Consider the following 15,113-nt stretch of genomic DNA (forward strand, 5'->3'; position numbering starts at 1 on the left):
TTCGGGCTCTACACTGATGAGGCCAAACATTTATGGCCACTGCTCACCGTGAGGCTGTATGCTGCCTAGTGGCGGTGACTGCACGTGACGCTGTAAGAGAAATATATGAGCTGAGCGGAGACGAATGGGAAATCATTCTAGCTACGGTAAGTGACACAAATGCGGAAATCCACCGACTCAAGCGACTTTGACAGAAGCCAGATTGTTGTGGCCCGGTGCCTCGGAGCGATCGCCTCGGAAACGGCGAAGCTGGTCGAGTGTTCGCGTGCTACTTTCGTGAGCATCTACAGAAAGTGGTTGAAGAGCGCTGAATCCACGAGTAAGCGACAATAAGCTGGACGTCTACACCTCATGACACAACATAGGGATCGGTGGTTTGCCTGTTCTCTAAAACAGGATAGGTTGCGACCTATGGCAGATCTGATGACAGAGTACAGCACTGGCGCAGAGACAAGTGTTTTGGAGCACATCGTTCAGCACACAGTTTTAAACATGGCGTTACGCAGCAGAGATCCACTACTTTTTCCCATGTTGACCCAACAACATAGACAATTATGATTACAGTGAGCACCGGATCACCAAGATTGGACCGCAGATAAGTGTAATCGTGTCACTTGGTGGAATGAATCCCGTTTACCGTTATACCAGGTCAATGATCGTCTCTACATAAGCCGAAATCCAGGCGAACGGGTGCTCGAAACATGTAGTGCGCCACGGACGCATGGCGGTTGGAGCAGAATAATATTCTGGGGGACACTTACGTGGGCCTCCATGGGACCTGTGGTAATAATAGAATGCACCATGGCAGCTGTGGACTATGTGAACATTATTAGGGACAACCTGTAACCCCTTACGCTTGCTGTCTTCCTCAACACCAATGGTATCTTCCAACAGGACAACTGTCCGTGTCACAAGGACATAATCGTGCTGCCATGGTTTGAGGAGGATGATAGTGAACTCATCTTGATGTCTTGACCATTAAAAATCCGACGAAATCCGACTGGGGCGCTGTCGGACGCCAGTTCCGAGCCCAGAAAACAAAACGCCCGTAAATTGTGAGAAGTGTGTGACCTGTGCATAGGCATCTGGTGCCACAAGCCTCTGGAAATCTGTCAAATTATGGCATGTAGAATCGCTACTAAATTGCGTTCCAGAAGTGGACCAACACGCTTTTAAGTAGGTGATCATAATGTTTTGGCTCAACAGTGTATTTGCCTGATTATGAACCAATATACCATGTAATTCCATCATTATCTACTTGAAACGTAAATCAGTACGTAAGAGTATTACAGTGAAGCGCCAAAGAAACCGGTATAGGCATGTGTATTCTAATACAGAGTTATGTAAACAGACAGAATACGGCGCTGCGGTCGGCAACGCCTATATGAGAAAACAAGTGGCTGACGCATTGTTACATCGGTCCCTGCTGCAACAATGGCACGTTATCAGCATTTAAGTGAGTTTGAACAATGTGTTACAGTCACCGCACGAACGATGGGACACAGCATTTTCGAGGTAGGGATGAAGTGGATATTTCCCATACGACCATTTCATAAGGGTACCGTGAATTTCAGGAATCCGGTAGAGCATCAAATCTCCGACATCGCTGAGGCCGGAAAAAGAGATCCTTCAAGAACGGGACTAAAGGCGACTGAAGAGAATCATTCATCTGACGGAAGTGCAGCCCTTCCGCAGACTGCTGCAGATTTCAGTGATGGGCCATTAACAGGTGTCAGCATGCGAACCATTCAACGAAACATCATCGATATGGGCTTTCGGAGCCGAAGGTCCACTCGTGTACCCTTGATGACTGCACGACATAAATCTTTGCGCCTCGTCTGGGCCCGTCAACACTGAAATTGGACTGTTAATGGCAGGGAACATGTTGCCTGGTCGGACTAGTCTCATTTAAAATTGTATCGAGGAGATGGATGTGTACAGGTATGGAGACAACCTCATTAATTCATGGACCCTGCATGTCTGCAGGGGACTGTTCAAGCTGGTGGAGGCTCTGTAAGGGTGAGGGGTGTGTGCAGTTGGAGTGATATGGGACCCCTGATAAGTCTAGATACGACTCTGACAGATGATTCGTACGTAAGCAGCCTGTCTGATTACCTGCATTCATTCATGTCCATTGTCCATTCCGACACACTGGGGCATTTCCAGCAGGACAATGCGACACCCCCACAGTCCAGAATTGCTATAGAATGGCTCCAGAAACACTCTTCTGAGTTTAAACACTTCCACTGGCCACCAAATTCCCCAGACATGAAAATTATTGACCATACCTGGGATGCCTTGCAACACGCTGTTCAGAAGAGACCTCCACCCCCTTGTACTCTTAGTGATTTATGGGCAGCGCTGCAGGGTTCATGAAGTCATTTCCCTCCAGCACTACTTCAGACATCAGTCGTGTCCATGCCACGTCGCGATGCGGCACTTCTACATGTTCGCAGGCAGGTGTTCTCATTTCTTTTGCTTTTCACGGTATAATTCTCACCAGTTTAATGGTGGATAATATCATGACAATGGCGAACACACTACATCAAATCCAACTACGCTAGTACAATTTATCAGTTTAAAAAATGGCCATGTTCAGCACGATTAACAAATTATGCCCTTTTCCTGTGGAAGAAAACGGCTAAAAGATAATGTACAGCAGTTCATTCTGAGCAGAAGCTAGCGAACAAACAAACGCCAGTAGCGATAATAATACACGCCAAGCACTCCTACCTGCGACTAGACAGCAAACAATTACTTTGACTCGCACATGACGAATAGCGTTCTAGATATATTACAAAGCCCCCCTCTTATAATGAGTCCCTATATTGTTGCTTAGTTCTCCATCTTTTATGGCTAAAGTCAGGAAGGTCACAATCAATAATAACTGACTAAAAGTCTTTGAGTAAAAGAAAAGTGATATCTGGCGTTCACCAAGGAAGAGTTATAGGCCCCTTTTCTGTCCCTAACCTACATAAATGATTTAGGAGACAATTTGCGCAGCCAGGTTGTTTTTAGATGATGCAGTCAGTTACCTTATATTAAAGCAATCAGAGGATGAAACACCAGATGCAAAATAATTTAGACAAGATATCTGTATGGTGCGAAAAGTGGCAAAACGAAAAGTAAGAGGTCAACGTCATGTGTATTAACGGAAATCCGTTAAATCTAGGTTACAGGATAGATCACACAAATCTAAAAGCTGCCAATTTAGCTAGATACCTATGGATTACAATCACGAATACGTTAAATTGGAATGATCGCACAGAAAATGGTCTGGGAAAAGCGGGACAAGACTGTTTTATTTGCATACCACATCATTATTCCAAGCGCTGCTAGAGAGGAACAGTTAAGAAAGAGTCTGCTGTTGGTTTGACGAACCCTCTGCCAGGCACTTAAGTATGATTTACGGAATAATTATGCAGATGTAGTTGTAGGAAAAGAAAGAAGCTAATCTGTCAGGCAGATTTGTGCCCATTAATGAAACTACAGTCTTCACACCAGAAAAAATTAATCAAAGCAGTGGACTTGCTCCAAAGGACTAGATTATGGAGGAACTCTCGGCTACCTGAATTCAAATAAAACAATGGATGATGTACTGTCAGGTCCTCTTAGCCTGTGTGTAAGCTCTCAGCTTCCTCTTTCAATAAAAGATGCCTTCCTATATCAGCTATATTAGAATTTTGGGTTCTTGTACATTTTTTCTGTGATGGATGGGCGTGATTTGCAAGCAGCACAAACAATTATGTTGTCGACTAAACTCTTCTCGGGGTTCTTGCAGCGTTCATACTTTAAAATTCCCCGAGATGTCGATCAAGTACTCTTTGGTCATTGTCAAGTGAAACGATTGACAAGGACCAAGTAGTTCTCGGTCAAAAGGTAGTGGCATTTTAACCACTTGATACGGCACAGGACTCTGCATTCTTGCAAGATATCTTATGGTCCTCTGTCAGATGTCTAGATGGCCCTCTCTAGTCTTCTTCAGTGACGGTATAAATCTACTGTTTCAACATTTCTGGTCGTGCATGTAACCGTAAAGAAAGGCACGCCGTCCGCTGTGACCGAGAAGTTCTGGCGCTTCAGTCCGGAACCGCGCTGCTGTTGCGGTCGCAGGTTCGAAACCTACTTCGGGCATGGATGTGTGTGATGTCCTTAGGTTAGTTAGGTTTAAGTAGTTCTAAGTCTAGGGGACTGATTACCTCAGATGTTAAGTCCCATAGTGCTTAGAGCCATTTGAACCATTTTAAAGGCACGCATGGTACAAGTGTAAACCCATAGTGCTTAGAGCCATTTGAACCATTTAAAGGCACGCACGGTACAAGTGTAAATTTTCATGGTGTATCGCCGCGTCAACAGTTCCTCTGATTTTCCAATCTTGTCAATTTGTAGGGCTTTTGTTTCTGGAGAAAAGCGATTCTCTTCCAATCTTCTACCACCAAGAGAGTGTAACGTAAAGTGACGGTTCTCGACAAGTCACCGACCATTTGAACTGAGACAGGCAGAAACTCAGAAACCTCAATAAATATTTATAAAGTGATCCGTGTGGTCTACATGGTATACATACAGTAACTACTGAAATCTTGTGATTTTTTTTCTCGACTTTTGTGAAACAATGTAGATGTCCTCATAGCCCGGTAAAGGTTTTTCTGCTGATAGGAAGCTTCCAAATTTTCCTTCTAACTCCGTCGTTTTGTGACAATACTTCTGCAGCGTCCAATGACCATTTCACCCTTCGTCCTTCCTTGTTGTCTCATCCTCTTCCAAAAGCTCTGACGATAATGCACAGACACTCTCCTCAATACCTCATGCCTTGCTGACAGTTCGGCATTGCTTTATTGCGGTAATATCATGTTTCAGGTTTTAGAACGATTCCCCATGGTATATGATGAACCACCAATTTTCAGTTTGACATGTTCACATTTCTTATTAATATGTTCATTACCTTCATTGTTTTCTTCTTAAATCTTTTACAGGCTGAAGAGTATGTTACCGTGGACATAGAAGAAGGCACCTTGAGAGGTCGGATGTCGGAAACGTATACAGGCAAACCCATGTTCAGGTTTGAAGGTATTCCGTATGCAGAACCACCAGTTGGAGATCTCCGATTCCAGGTAAGTAACTGTCACCACCCACTTAATGCTACTGGGAGAAGTATAATTACGAAAAATAGAAACCACAATCAATTCACACCTTTTGGGAGACGGCTTACTCTTAACAGAGAAAACCGTTTCAAATTTCATGGTAATACTGTCATGCAGACTCTTTATTGACAAAGTTAACGTTTTAATATTACTGACACTACGCTTTTATGAATGAATAATTATGCAACACAAAAACTATTACTTGTATTGACTGTAAAGATACTGGACAAATCATGAATTTTTATAAGTTTCTAAATCCCACAACGCAGTAATTAAGACTGACAGCGCAGGTACAGTCACACATGCTTGCCAGTCTTCACATCCAATCACCAGAATACAATAAATATAGATTTACCAGATGTGAGAAAATTATAAGTAACATGGCCTTACTGGTCAAAGTCAAGCTCCTTTTACTTTTAGAACTTCATGAATGTGGCTTAGTTTTAAACATTCAAGTTAACTATAAAGTGAACCCTGAACGTAATCTACTATATTTTCGTAACTGAATGGTTTCAAAGTATACTGTCAACTGCAATCATAGAACTAATATGAAATTTCGGCAAGGGCTTTCGTGCCGTCAGCATATATATCTGGCCATTGTCAGTCTTAGTGTTCAGGCACTTACGTGCCACACATGTTGTGCGGTCCTGCCAATGATAGTCCCACAAAAGTCATTAAACATGCTATTTCAGGTCTAATTTAGATTACGTTCCGCGTACGTATGTTTAACTGTTTGTTGTTGCCGCCGTCAGGTACCCATATTTTTCAGATAATTCATCAGAAGTCTTATACAAAATCTTTAACTGTCTAGATCACAAGCAGTATACAACTTAAAATTCGATAACTAAAACAGGTAACTGCTTTGGGTGAAACTGACTTAAATAGTCTTGAGGAACACACATATTTCAAGGTAAATTAGCGTGCACAACGTAATGACATACCAATCGTGGCAAAAGTATTGTGCTAAGCTATACAGAAAAATCACGTCATCTGCATATCTTGGTACCATGTAAGGAAGAAGCAGCTGTCAGACCAGCGTGAACCATAATGAATTTTACGGCACCGCAAAAACAAACAAAGTAACAAACATGAAAGACATACCAATCTCATATGAGAGACAACTTCAGTAAACTGCTGGTTGTATCAACGAGATACAAAAGAGAGATTCTAAACACAAAGGGATAAAAGCAAGGAACAATTTCATTGCAAATAATGAAATAAATCAGCAGGAAGTTATGTGTACTATGTTTATCGCAACTTATAACTTATAGGCTGCTTTGTTCATTATTTGAAATGAAGCTGTTTGTTTACTTCGTCTGTCACATGATATCCCATACGATCTTACTTTTGATAACAAGCGCAGATGTGATTCTGAAACAAATGCTTTTCATAAATCGAAAAATACTGCACCTATCTGACTCTTAATCCATGGCTTTCAGTACGTCGTGTGAGAGAAGTGCGAGTTGGGTTTCACATGATCGATGTTTTCCAAATCCGTGATGGTTGGTCTATAATAGGTCAATCTGTTCGAGATACCTCATATGTTTGAGCTCAGAATATATTCTAAGGTTCCGCAACTAATGGATATCAAGGACATTGGACGACGGCTCTGCGGATCACTTCTGCTGTCATCGTTGTAAATGGGTGTGAACTGTGCTTTCTTCCAAATGCAGGGCATTCTGTTTTGTTCCAGAGATCTGCGATGAATTATAATTAACAGAGGGACTAAGCCGACTGCAAATTTGGTATAGAATCTGATAGGGATTCCATAGGGAGATGGGTCTTTGGTTAGATTAAACGATTTCAGCTGTTCCTCAACGACTCTGGCATTAATATCCAGGTCATTCACCTTCTAAATTGAGGCAGTACTTCTGCCTTATCCTTTGTAAAGAAACATTGAAAATAGAGTCAAACGTTTCTGTGTTTCCCTCGAAACTCTCAATGTCACTTCCTGTCTCGTCCGTGAGTGACTGGACACCAACTTTGATGCCACTGACGGCCTTTAGATACGACCAGACTCTCTTCCGACAGTATTCTGTTGTGGTAGTTACCGAAAGGTTGACACATTCTCCTATCGACGGCCAAACACATTTCATAAAGCATCTCTCTATCTATAGCGCGATGGTTTGTAATGTATCTACTCTGCGACAGCCTCTGTTCTTTAGAAACTTACATGAAGGACCCTTCCCATCATGAACTGTTCTACTGATTACGTATCTATCCAGTGCATTGTCAGCTATTCTTTTGAACTTGAACCATAGTTCCTTTACATGCTCGTGTTCTGAGTAAAGAATTTCAAATTCCTCACTGGGATATAACACTATTCCTTCTTTGTCTAGTTTGCTGAATGTATAAATCTTTCTAGTTGTTTTACACGCCCTTTGTACTTTGGTATTCGTTGTTGCCATAACTGCTTCTTGGTTATTGACAGCTGTTTCCACGTTCACATCCTCAAGGAGGTTAGACCTATTTGTTGAAATTAGATCTCATATATTTCCGTTATATGTGGGGTTCCGAACTGTCCATTCTTGGAACTTTTCAGAGAAGGCATTTAGTAATGTTTCACAGGATGTCTCGTCATATCTACCGCTAACAAATCTGGAACTCTCCCAACTGTCTCTTGGATGGTTAAAGTCTCCTCGAATGATTTCAGTGTGATTAAGAAACTTTACACTCTGGCGAACTGATGTTTTCTCAGAAGATTTAGGTTACGTCAGGTGGTGAGCCTAGTGATCAATGGAATGTTCTAGTTACAATGTTATGCCTGCCTTGAAACTGAGTGTTGCCCAGACAATCTCTCATGCACCTCCTGTTTAAATGTTGGTGTGCTGCAGAATGCTGAAAAGAAAATACTGTACTAAAACTATAGTGAAACGTTCCTTTTTACATGAATTAGACTTAGTACTTATTCCCAAAAGCATCAACAAACATGAGTTAAATTCAGTAATCAACATTTCTCACGCGAATAAAGTAATTCTAATTCAGTAAATATAAATCAACTGCCAGAAAAAGGCTTCAGAACTTCGTAATTGTGACTTCAATAGTTCTTTGGGAAAAGGTACATAAAGTTGACCAATTTAACATGGGCAGTTGGAGTACCAGCTCCCTGACTGGAATATAACATGACATGGAAAGTGAAGAAATATACTTAGCTATAGTGGGTTAAACATTTAGGTAGGCCTATTCAAGACAGCGTTCACAACTGATTATTGGAATCACATTTTTCGAGCGATTCTGTAGGGTAATATGAATTTCCGGTAACACCTGAAGTAACTGTTGAATGAAGACAGTGTCTAACTTTGTTTTTCAGACAAACGTCTGTGTGATGCAGTACATCCCCAAGATATGGCATTTACAAACTATTTGCTCCAAGTATTTACTAATTTTGATCTATTTGACAGGAATTATCTATCTCTGCACGGCGTTAATTATCAGCATGACCACCCCTGCGGGTCCGGAGGTTAGAGTAGGCCTGAGGTATTCCTGCCTGTCATAAGAGGCGACTTAAAGGAGTCTCACATGTTTCGGCCTTTACGCTGTAGTGTTTGACCTCCATTTTTCAAAGTTTTCCCAAAGAGAAGGGCGCCTTATATGATGCATCATGTCCACCATGCACTGACACCTATCACATCCTTCGTCGACGTGGATCAGCACTTCTGCTCATTCTCCAACTGTTGGGCGAGGTCACCTTTCTGAGTGCATATTTTTCCATCGACTGTGCAGTATCGTTTCCTATACCGACGATGGTAATGGACTTGTTTGCTTGGTTGCATCTGATATCCAGCACAGTAGCCAATCCGTTAAGGTGGGGCCACCATGTACCCTGTTGGTTGTAGCCCCTTACCACACAGGGATCACTCTGCTGATGACCGAGCGAGGTGGCGCAGTGGTTAGCACACTGGACTCGCATTCGGGAGGACGACGGTTCAATCCTGCGTCCGGCCATCCTGATTTAGGTTCTCCGTGATTTTCCTAAATCGATCCAAGCAAATGCTGGGATGGTACCTTTGAAAGGGCACGGCCAACTTCCTTCCCCATCCTTCCCTCATCCGATGAGACCGATGACCTCGCTGTTTGGTCTCTTCCCTCCAAACAAACAACAACAACAACTCTGCTGATGGCTGCACCGTTAACTCCCCTTGTATGCTGAGGAGTAGATGCTCGTCACCCTGGGGCATCAGGACTCCTGGCAATAGCCATCCTGCCAGGTGACCTTTGCTGTGGCTGGGTGGCGCACATGGGGAGGGCCCCTGATCAGAATGGGTGGCATCAGGGTGGAGGGCATGTGATGAAATATAGTACATCATCTCTTACTGGTGGTCAAACACCAGCAGTCTCTATGCATTCACCGGCTCAATTCAGCACACAGGAGTGTGGCCCCAAATCGTTCCCCTCCCTGGCCGCACCATGAGAGGAACGTCAGGCTAAGGTTGGCAGCAGGTCTTATTCGCCCCAGTACCTTCTATGTTTGAGAGCTGATGGGGAATCTTTCATGATGTTGAACACCCAGTTTTTTGTTGAGCATTTAGAGGACAAGTCTGGGAAGATGGGGGCTTGTCCAAAATGAGATCTGGGTCAGTCTTGATGAAAACAGCATCCTCTGCCCAGTTATGGGCGTTACTCGCTTGTGACACGCTGTTTCTGTAACCATCACACCTCATAACGGCTTAAATATGGTCCATGGTATCATAATTGACAATGACCTTCCTTTTCAGTCGGACGATGAGCTGCACGCCCATTTTATGTGGCAAGGTGTACATTTCGTTCGGCGTGTCCACTTGGGTCCGATGGATAATCGTGTTGCCACTGGTGCCTTCATATTGGCCTTCGAGGGTGATAAATTACCCAAGAAGGTCAAGGTGATGGTCTACTGCTGTGATGAAAAGCCCCATATCCCTCCCACTATGGGGTGCTTTAAATGCTGGAAGTTTGGCCCTATGATTTCCCGCTGTACTTCCAGCGTCACATGTCGAGATTGCAGACGCCCATCACACCCCAATATTCCATGTGCACCGCCTCCAATCTGAGTCAACTGTGGAGAGCACCATTCATCTTGCTTGCCTGACTGCACGATTCTTCAGAAAGAAAGGAAAATCATAGAGTACAAGCCCCTGGACTGACTGACCTACACGAGGCTAAGAGGAAATTTGAATGCCTACATCTTGTACATACAACATCGTCTTACGCTGCCGCTACAACTTTTCTAGCCTAGCTCCACCAACCCCAGTCACCTCTCAGAGCTGGAAGGCTACACCTGCCCCCTTGATGGTGGGAGGCATTTCCCTCCCTGTTGCTCCTGCACCACCTACTTTGGAAGCAACACCCCACAACCATTGGCGATATCAGTCCCCACTTCTGTTCTGGAGAAGCTTCAGTCTTCTTCAGCTCCTCTCACTAGGAATGGGTCCCTTGGGTCACGCCCTTCCCAGGTTTCTGCTAGTGGGAAACATGACACCCGCCAATGGCTGAAGAGCCCAAAAGCAGCTGGTTGTAAGGCTTCACACTCATCATCAGTACCGATGGCTGAATCAGTGAAGTCCTCCCAGCCAGGGAAACCCAAGGAGCAGCCAAAGAAATCCAAAACGAAGATCCCCAAGACCAAGAGAATTGCGGTAGCACTCACACCACCACTTCCTACGAGCTCTGTGCCTGTGGATGAGGTGGAAATTCTAGCATCCACTGAGGACCTAGATCTCGCCACACCCTTAGACACAATGAATATAGACTGCTCAGGCAATACATCAGTGGCAGCAGGTGACCCTGAGGCGTAAACTGCCTCATTGAATGTTCCATGCCTTCAGGTCTCACGATGATGTTATCCTCCAGTGGAACTGGGGATGTTTTTTCCACCGCCTGGTTGAGCTACAGCAACTGTTAAGCTTTACACTTGCTCTCTGCATTGTCCTCTGGGAAACCTGGTTCCCGGCAATGCGGACACCTGCCTTCCAAGGCTATAAGGGATATTACAGGAACTATAGCGACTATAATTGAGTGTCAGGTGGAGTTTTCGTTTATATCCTAAACTCAGTCTGTAGTGAAACTGTGCCTGAAGCTGTGGCTGTCACAATAAGGACGATGCAGGAAATAACTGTCTGCAATGTATATCTTCCTCCAGATTGTGGAGTACCCCTGGATGTATTAGCTGCACCTTTCCTACTTTTGGGAGATTTTAACGCCCATAACTCCCTTGTGATGGGGCTCTGTGCTTGCTGGCCAAGGCAGAGATGTTGAAACCTTACTGTCAGTTCGACCTCTGCCTCTTAAATACTGGGGCCGCCACACATTTCAGTATGTCTCATGGTAGTTACTCGGCCATTGATTTGTCAATTTGCACCCCAGGAGTTCTCCCATCTATCCACTAGAGAGCCCATGACGACCTGTGTTGTAGTGACCACTTCCCCATCTTCCTGTCACTGCACACAGACACCTGACCATGTGGGCCTTAAACAAGGCAGACTGGGAAACTTTCACCTCTGCTATCGCCGCTGAATCTCCCCCACGCGGGAACATCGATGTGGTGGTTGAGTAGGTGACTAAAACAATTCAGTGTGCCCCCAGCGAAATCCAGTACCTTGGTGGTCGCCGGAGGTCGCTGAAGCAATTAAGGATCGTCGGCGAGCTCTGCGGTGGCATATGCGGCATCCTTCCCTGGAGCACCTCATAGCCTTTAAACGGCTCCGTGCCCACGTTAGCCAACTTATCAAACAACGGAAGCAGGAGTGTTGGGAGAGATACGTCTCGACCTTTGGGGCCATACGTCACCTCCCAAGTCTGGGCAATGATCAAAAGTGTTTTCGGGTACCAGACCCCCACAAGTGTTTCCAGTGTTAACATAAATGGCGTTTTATCTACCTAAGCAGTCGCGATTGCCGGGCGCTTTGCTGAGCACTATGCTCGAGCCTCTGCATCGAAGAATTACGCCCCCAGCCTTTCGCACTCTCGAACGGCGACTGGAAGGAAAGTCCTCTCGTTCACTACACGCCACAGTGAATCCTATAACGCCCCATTTACAGAGTGGGAGCTCCTCAGTGCCCTTGCACATTGCCCTGACACTGCTCCTGGGTCAGAGCAGATCCACAGTCAGATGATTAAACATCTCTCATCTGACTACAAGTCATATTTCCTTGTGATCTTCGACTGTATCTGGTGCGATGGCGTCTTTCCATCGCAATGACGGGAGAGTACCATTATTCCTATGCTCAAACCCGGTAAAAAGCTGTTTGATGTGGATAGTTATCGGCCCATTAGACTCACCATCGTTCTTTGTAAGTTGCTGGAAGTATGGTATGCCGGCAGTTGGGTTGGTTCCTGGAGTCACATGGCCTACTGGTTCCATATCAGCGCGGCTTCCGCTGGGGTCGCTCTACCACTTATAATCTTGTGTCCACGAGCCTGCCATCCGAAGAGCCTTTTCCAGACGCCAACACCTGGTTACCTTCTTTTTTTATTTACGAAAAGCTTATGAGACGACCTGGCGACATTATATCCTTGCCACATTATACGAGTGGAGTCTCCGAGGCCCACTATCAATTTTTATCCAAAATTTTCTGTTTCTTCAAACTTTCCGAGTCCAAGTTGGTGCGTCCCATAGTTCCCCCCATATCCAGGAGAATGGAGTCCCGCAGGGCTCTATATTCAGTGTATATTTTTAGTGGCCATTAATGGTCTTGAAGAAGCTGTAGGTCCGTCCGTTTGTCCTTCTCCGCATGCAGACGACTTGTGCATTTTGTACTGCTCCACCAGTACTGGTGTTGCTGAGCGGCACCTACAGGGAGCCATCCACAAGGCGCAGTCATAGGCTCTAGCTCACGGTTTCCAGTTTTCGGCCCCAAAGTCGTGTGTTATGCACTTCTGTCGACGCCGTACCGTTCATGCGGAAGCAGAATTTTAGCTTAATGACGATCCACTCACTGTAGTGGAGACATATCGATTCTTAGGACTGGTTTTTGACGCCCGATTGACTTGGCTTCCTCACCTTCGTCAGCTTAAGCAGATGTGCTATCAGCACCTCAACGTCCTCCGCTGCCTGAGCAACACCAAGTGGGGTGCAGATCGCTCTACACTGCTGCATCTCTACATAGCCCTTGTTCAATTTCACCTTGACTGTGGGGGTCTGGTTTATGGTTCAGCGGCGCCTTCAGCATTGCGTTGACTCGACCCAGTTCATCACTGTGGCGTTCGCCTAGCGACATGAGCTCTTAGGACGAGTCTGGTGACCAGCGTCCTGGTGGAGGCCAGAGTCCCTCCATTGCAGGTTAGGCATGCACAACTTCTGGTCAGTTACGTTACACACGTTCGTAGTTCTCCTGCACAACCGAGTCACCGTCTCATTTTCCCACCCACGGTGGTTCATCTCCCGTTTTGGTGACCCAGGCCAGGGCTTCCAATTGCATTTCGTGTCCAATATCTTCTTTCCGAACTAGAGTCCTTGCCTTTACCACCTGAACTTGAGGTCCATTCATGTACACCTCCATGATGTACACCTAGGCCGCGGCTTCGCCTGGACCTTTCACATGGCCCTAAGGATCCAGTTAACACCTCGGCTCTCTGCTGACACTTCCTCTCGATTCTTGACATGTACCGAGGCCATGAGGTGGCTTACACCGACGGCTCGATGGCTGATGATCACGTCGGCTTCGCGTATGTCTATGGAGGACATATTGAACAGCATCCCTTGCCCAAAGGCTACAGTATTTTCACTGCCGAGCTGGTGGCTATATCTCGTGCTCTTGAGCACATCCGTTCATGCACTGGGGAGTCGTTTCTTCTGTGTACTGACTTCTTGAGCAACCTACAAGCTATCGACCAGTGCTACCCTCGTCATCCTTTGGTAGCGACCATCCAGGAGTCCATCTATGGCCTGGAACGGTTCAGTCATTTGGTGGTGTTTGTCACGACCCCAGGCCACGTCGGAATCCCTGGCAACGAACTTGCTGACGGGATGGCCAAACAGGCTACGAGGAAAATGCTTATGAAGATCGGCTTCTATGCAGCTGACCTGCGTTCAGTACTTCGCCGCAAGGTTTTGCGGCTTTGGAAGACGGAATGGCATAACCTCAGAGCGCACAACAGACTGTGTGCCATTAAGGAGACTACAAATGTGTGGAAGACCTCTACGCGGGTCTCTCGCAAGGACTCTGTGGTTCTCTGTCGGCTCCGCACTGGCCACGCTTGGGTGACACACGGCTACCTCCTGCGTCGTGATGACCCACCTCAGTGCCGGTGCGGCGCCCCGCTGACAGTGGGCCGTATCTTGGTGAGCTGTCCTCCTTTGGCTGCCCTGCGACGGACTTATTAGTTACCGGACTCGTTGCCATTAAATTTAATTGACGTCGCCTCATCGGCTAATTTAGTTTTACGTTTTATACGTGACGGTGGGTTTTATCATTCTATATAAGTTTTAGCGCATGTCCTTTGTCTCTGTGTGTTCTCCGCTCTAATGCTTTTAGGCTGGATGTTTTAATGTGCCGCAGAGCGGCTGGCGTTTCCTTTTTGTTTTCGTGGTCGGCCAGCCACGGGTATCTGCTCTCTTGTTTTTATTCTTTCCACCTGTTTCTTGCTTCTCTCTGTGGTTTTCTTTTCCTGTTTTGTTCGTTGTAGTGTTGGTTGTCTTCCTGTCGTTCTTCTGGTTGTTCCATTCTCCTGTTATTGTGCTGTACGTCTCCTTCTTTTCCTCTTTCCCTTGAAGAAGGAAACGACGACCTCGCAGTTTGGTCCCTTCACCCTCCCCCCCTCCCCTTTAAACCAACCAACCTACCAACCAGCATAAGGTACAGGAAAAATGCTCCATATGTAAATGTTAATACGGTACGACAATTCTGATGTACTGAAATTAATGTTCCTTTTACGAATAAGGATGGAAGTGTTTCAGAAACGAGACGACACTTAGCCTGCGTCCTGTGAGTAGCAGTAGTGGCTGAAGTACTTACATGTCGGAGGCACAGGAAGCCACTGCATAAAGAGAAGTTACTT

The 15,113-nt window shown here is 45.5% G+C and overlaps 1 protein-coding gene across 1 annotated transcript in view; it reads left to right on the plus strand.

Moving 5' to 3' along the window:
* LOC124595293 (esterase FE4-like) overlaps positions 1-15,113 on the plus strand; it is a 70,227-nt gene that overhangs the window by 4,164 nt on the left and 50,950 nt on the right. The window contains exon 2 of the mRNA XM_047133977.1: positions 4,974-5,111. Within this exon, the coding sequence (XP_046989933.1) occupies positions 4,974-5,111 (138 nt within the window). The remainder of the gene's footprint in view (positions 1-4,973; positions 5,112-15,113) is intronic.

The sequence above is a fragment of the Schistocerca americana genome, chromosome 2 (assembly GCF_021461395.2).
Source record: "Schistocerca americana isolate TAMUIC-IGC-003095 chromosome 2, iqSchAmer2.1, whole genome shotgun sequence".
NCBI classification, from domain to species: domain Eukaryota; kingdom Metazoa; phylum Arthropoda; class Insecta; order Orthoptera; family Acrididae; genus Schistocerca; species Schistocerca americana.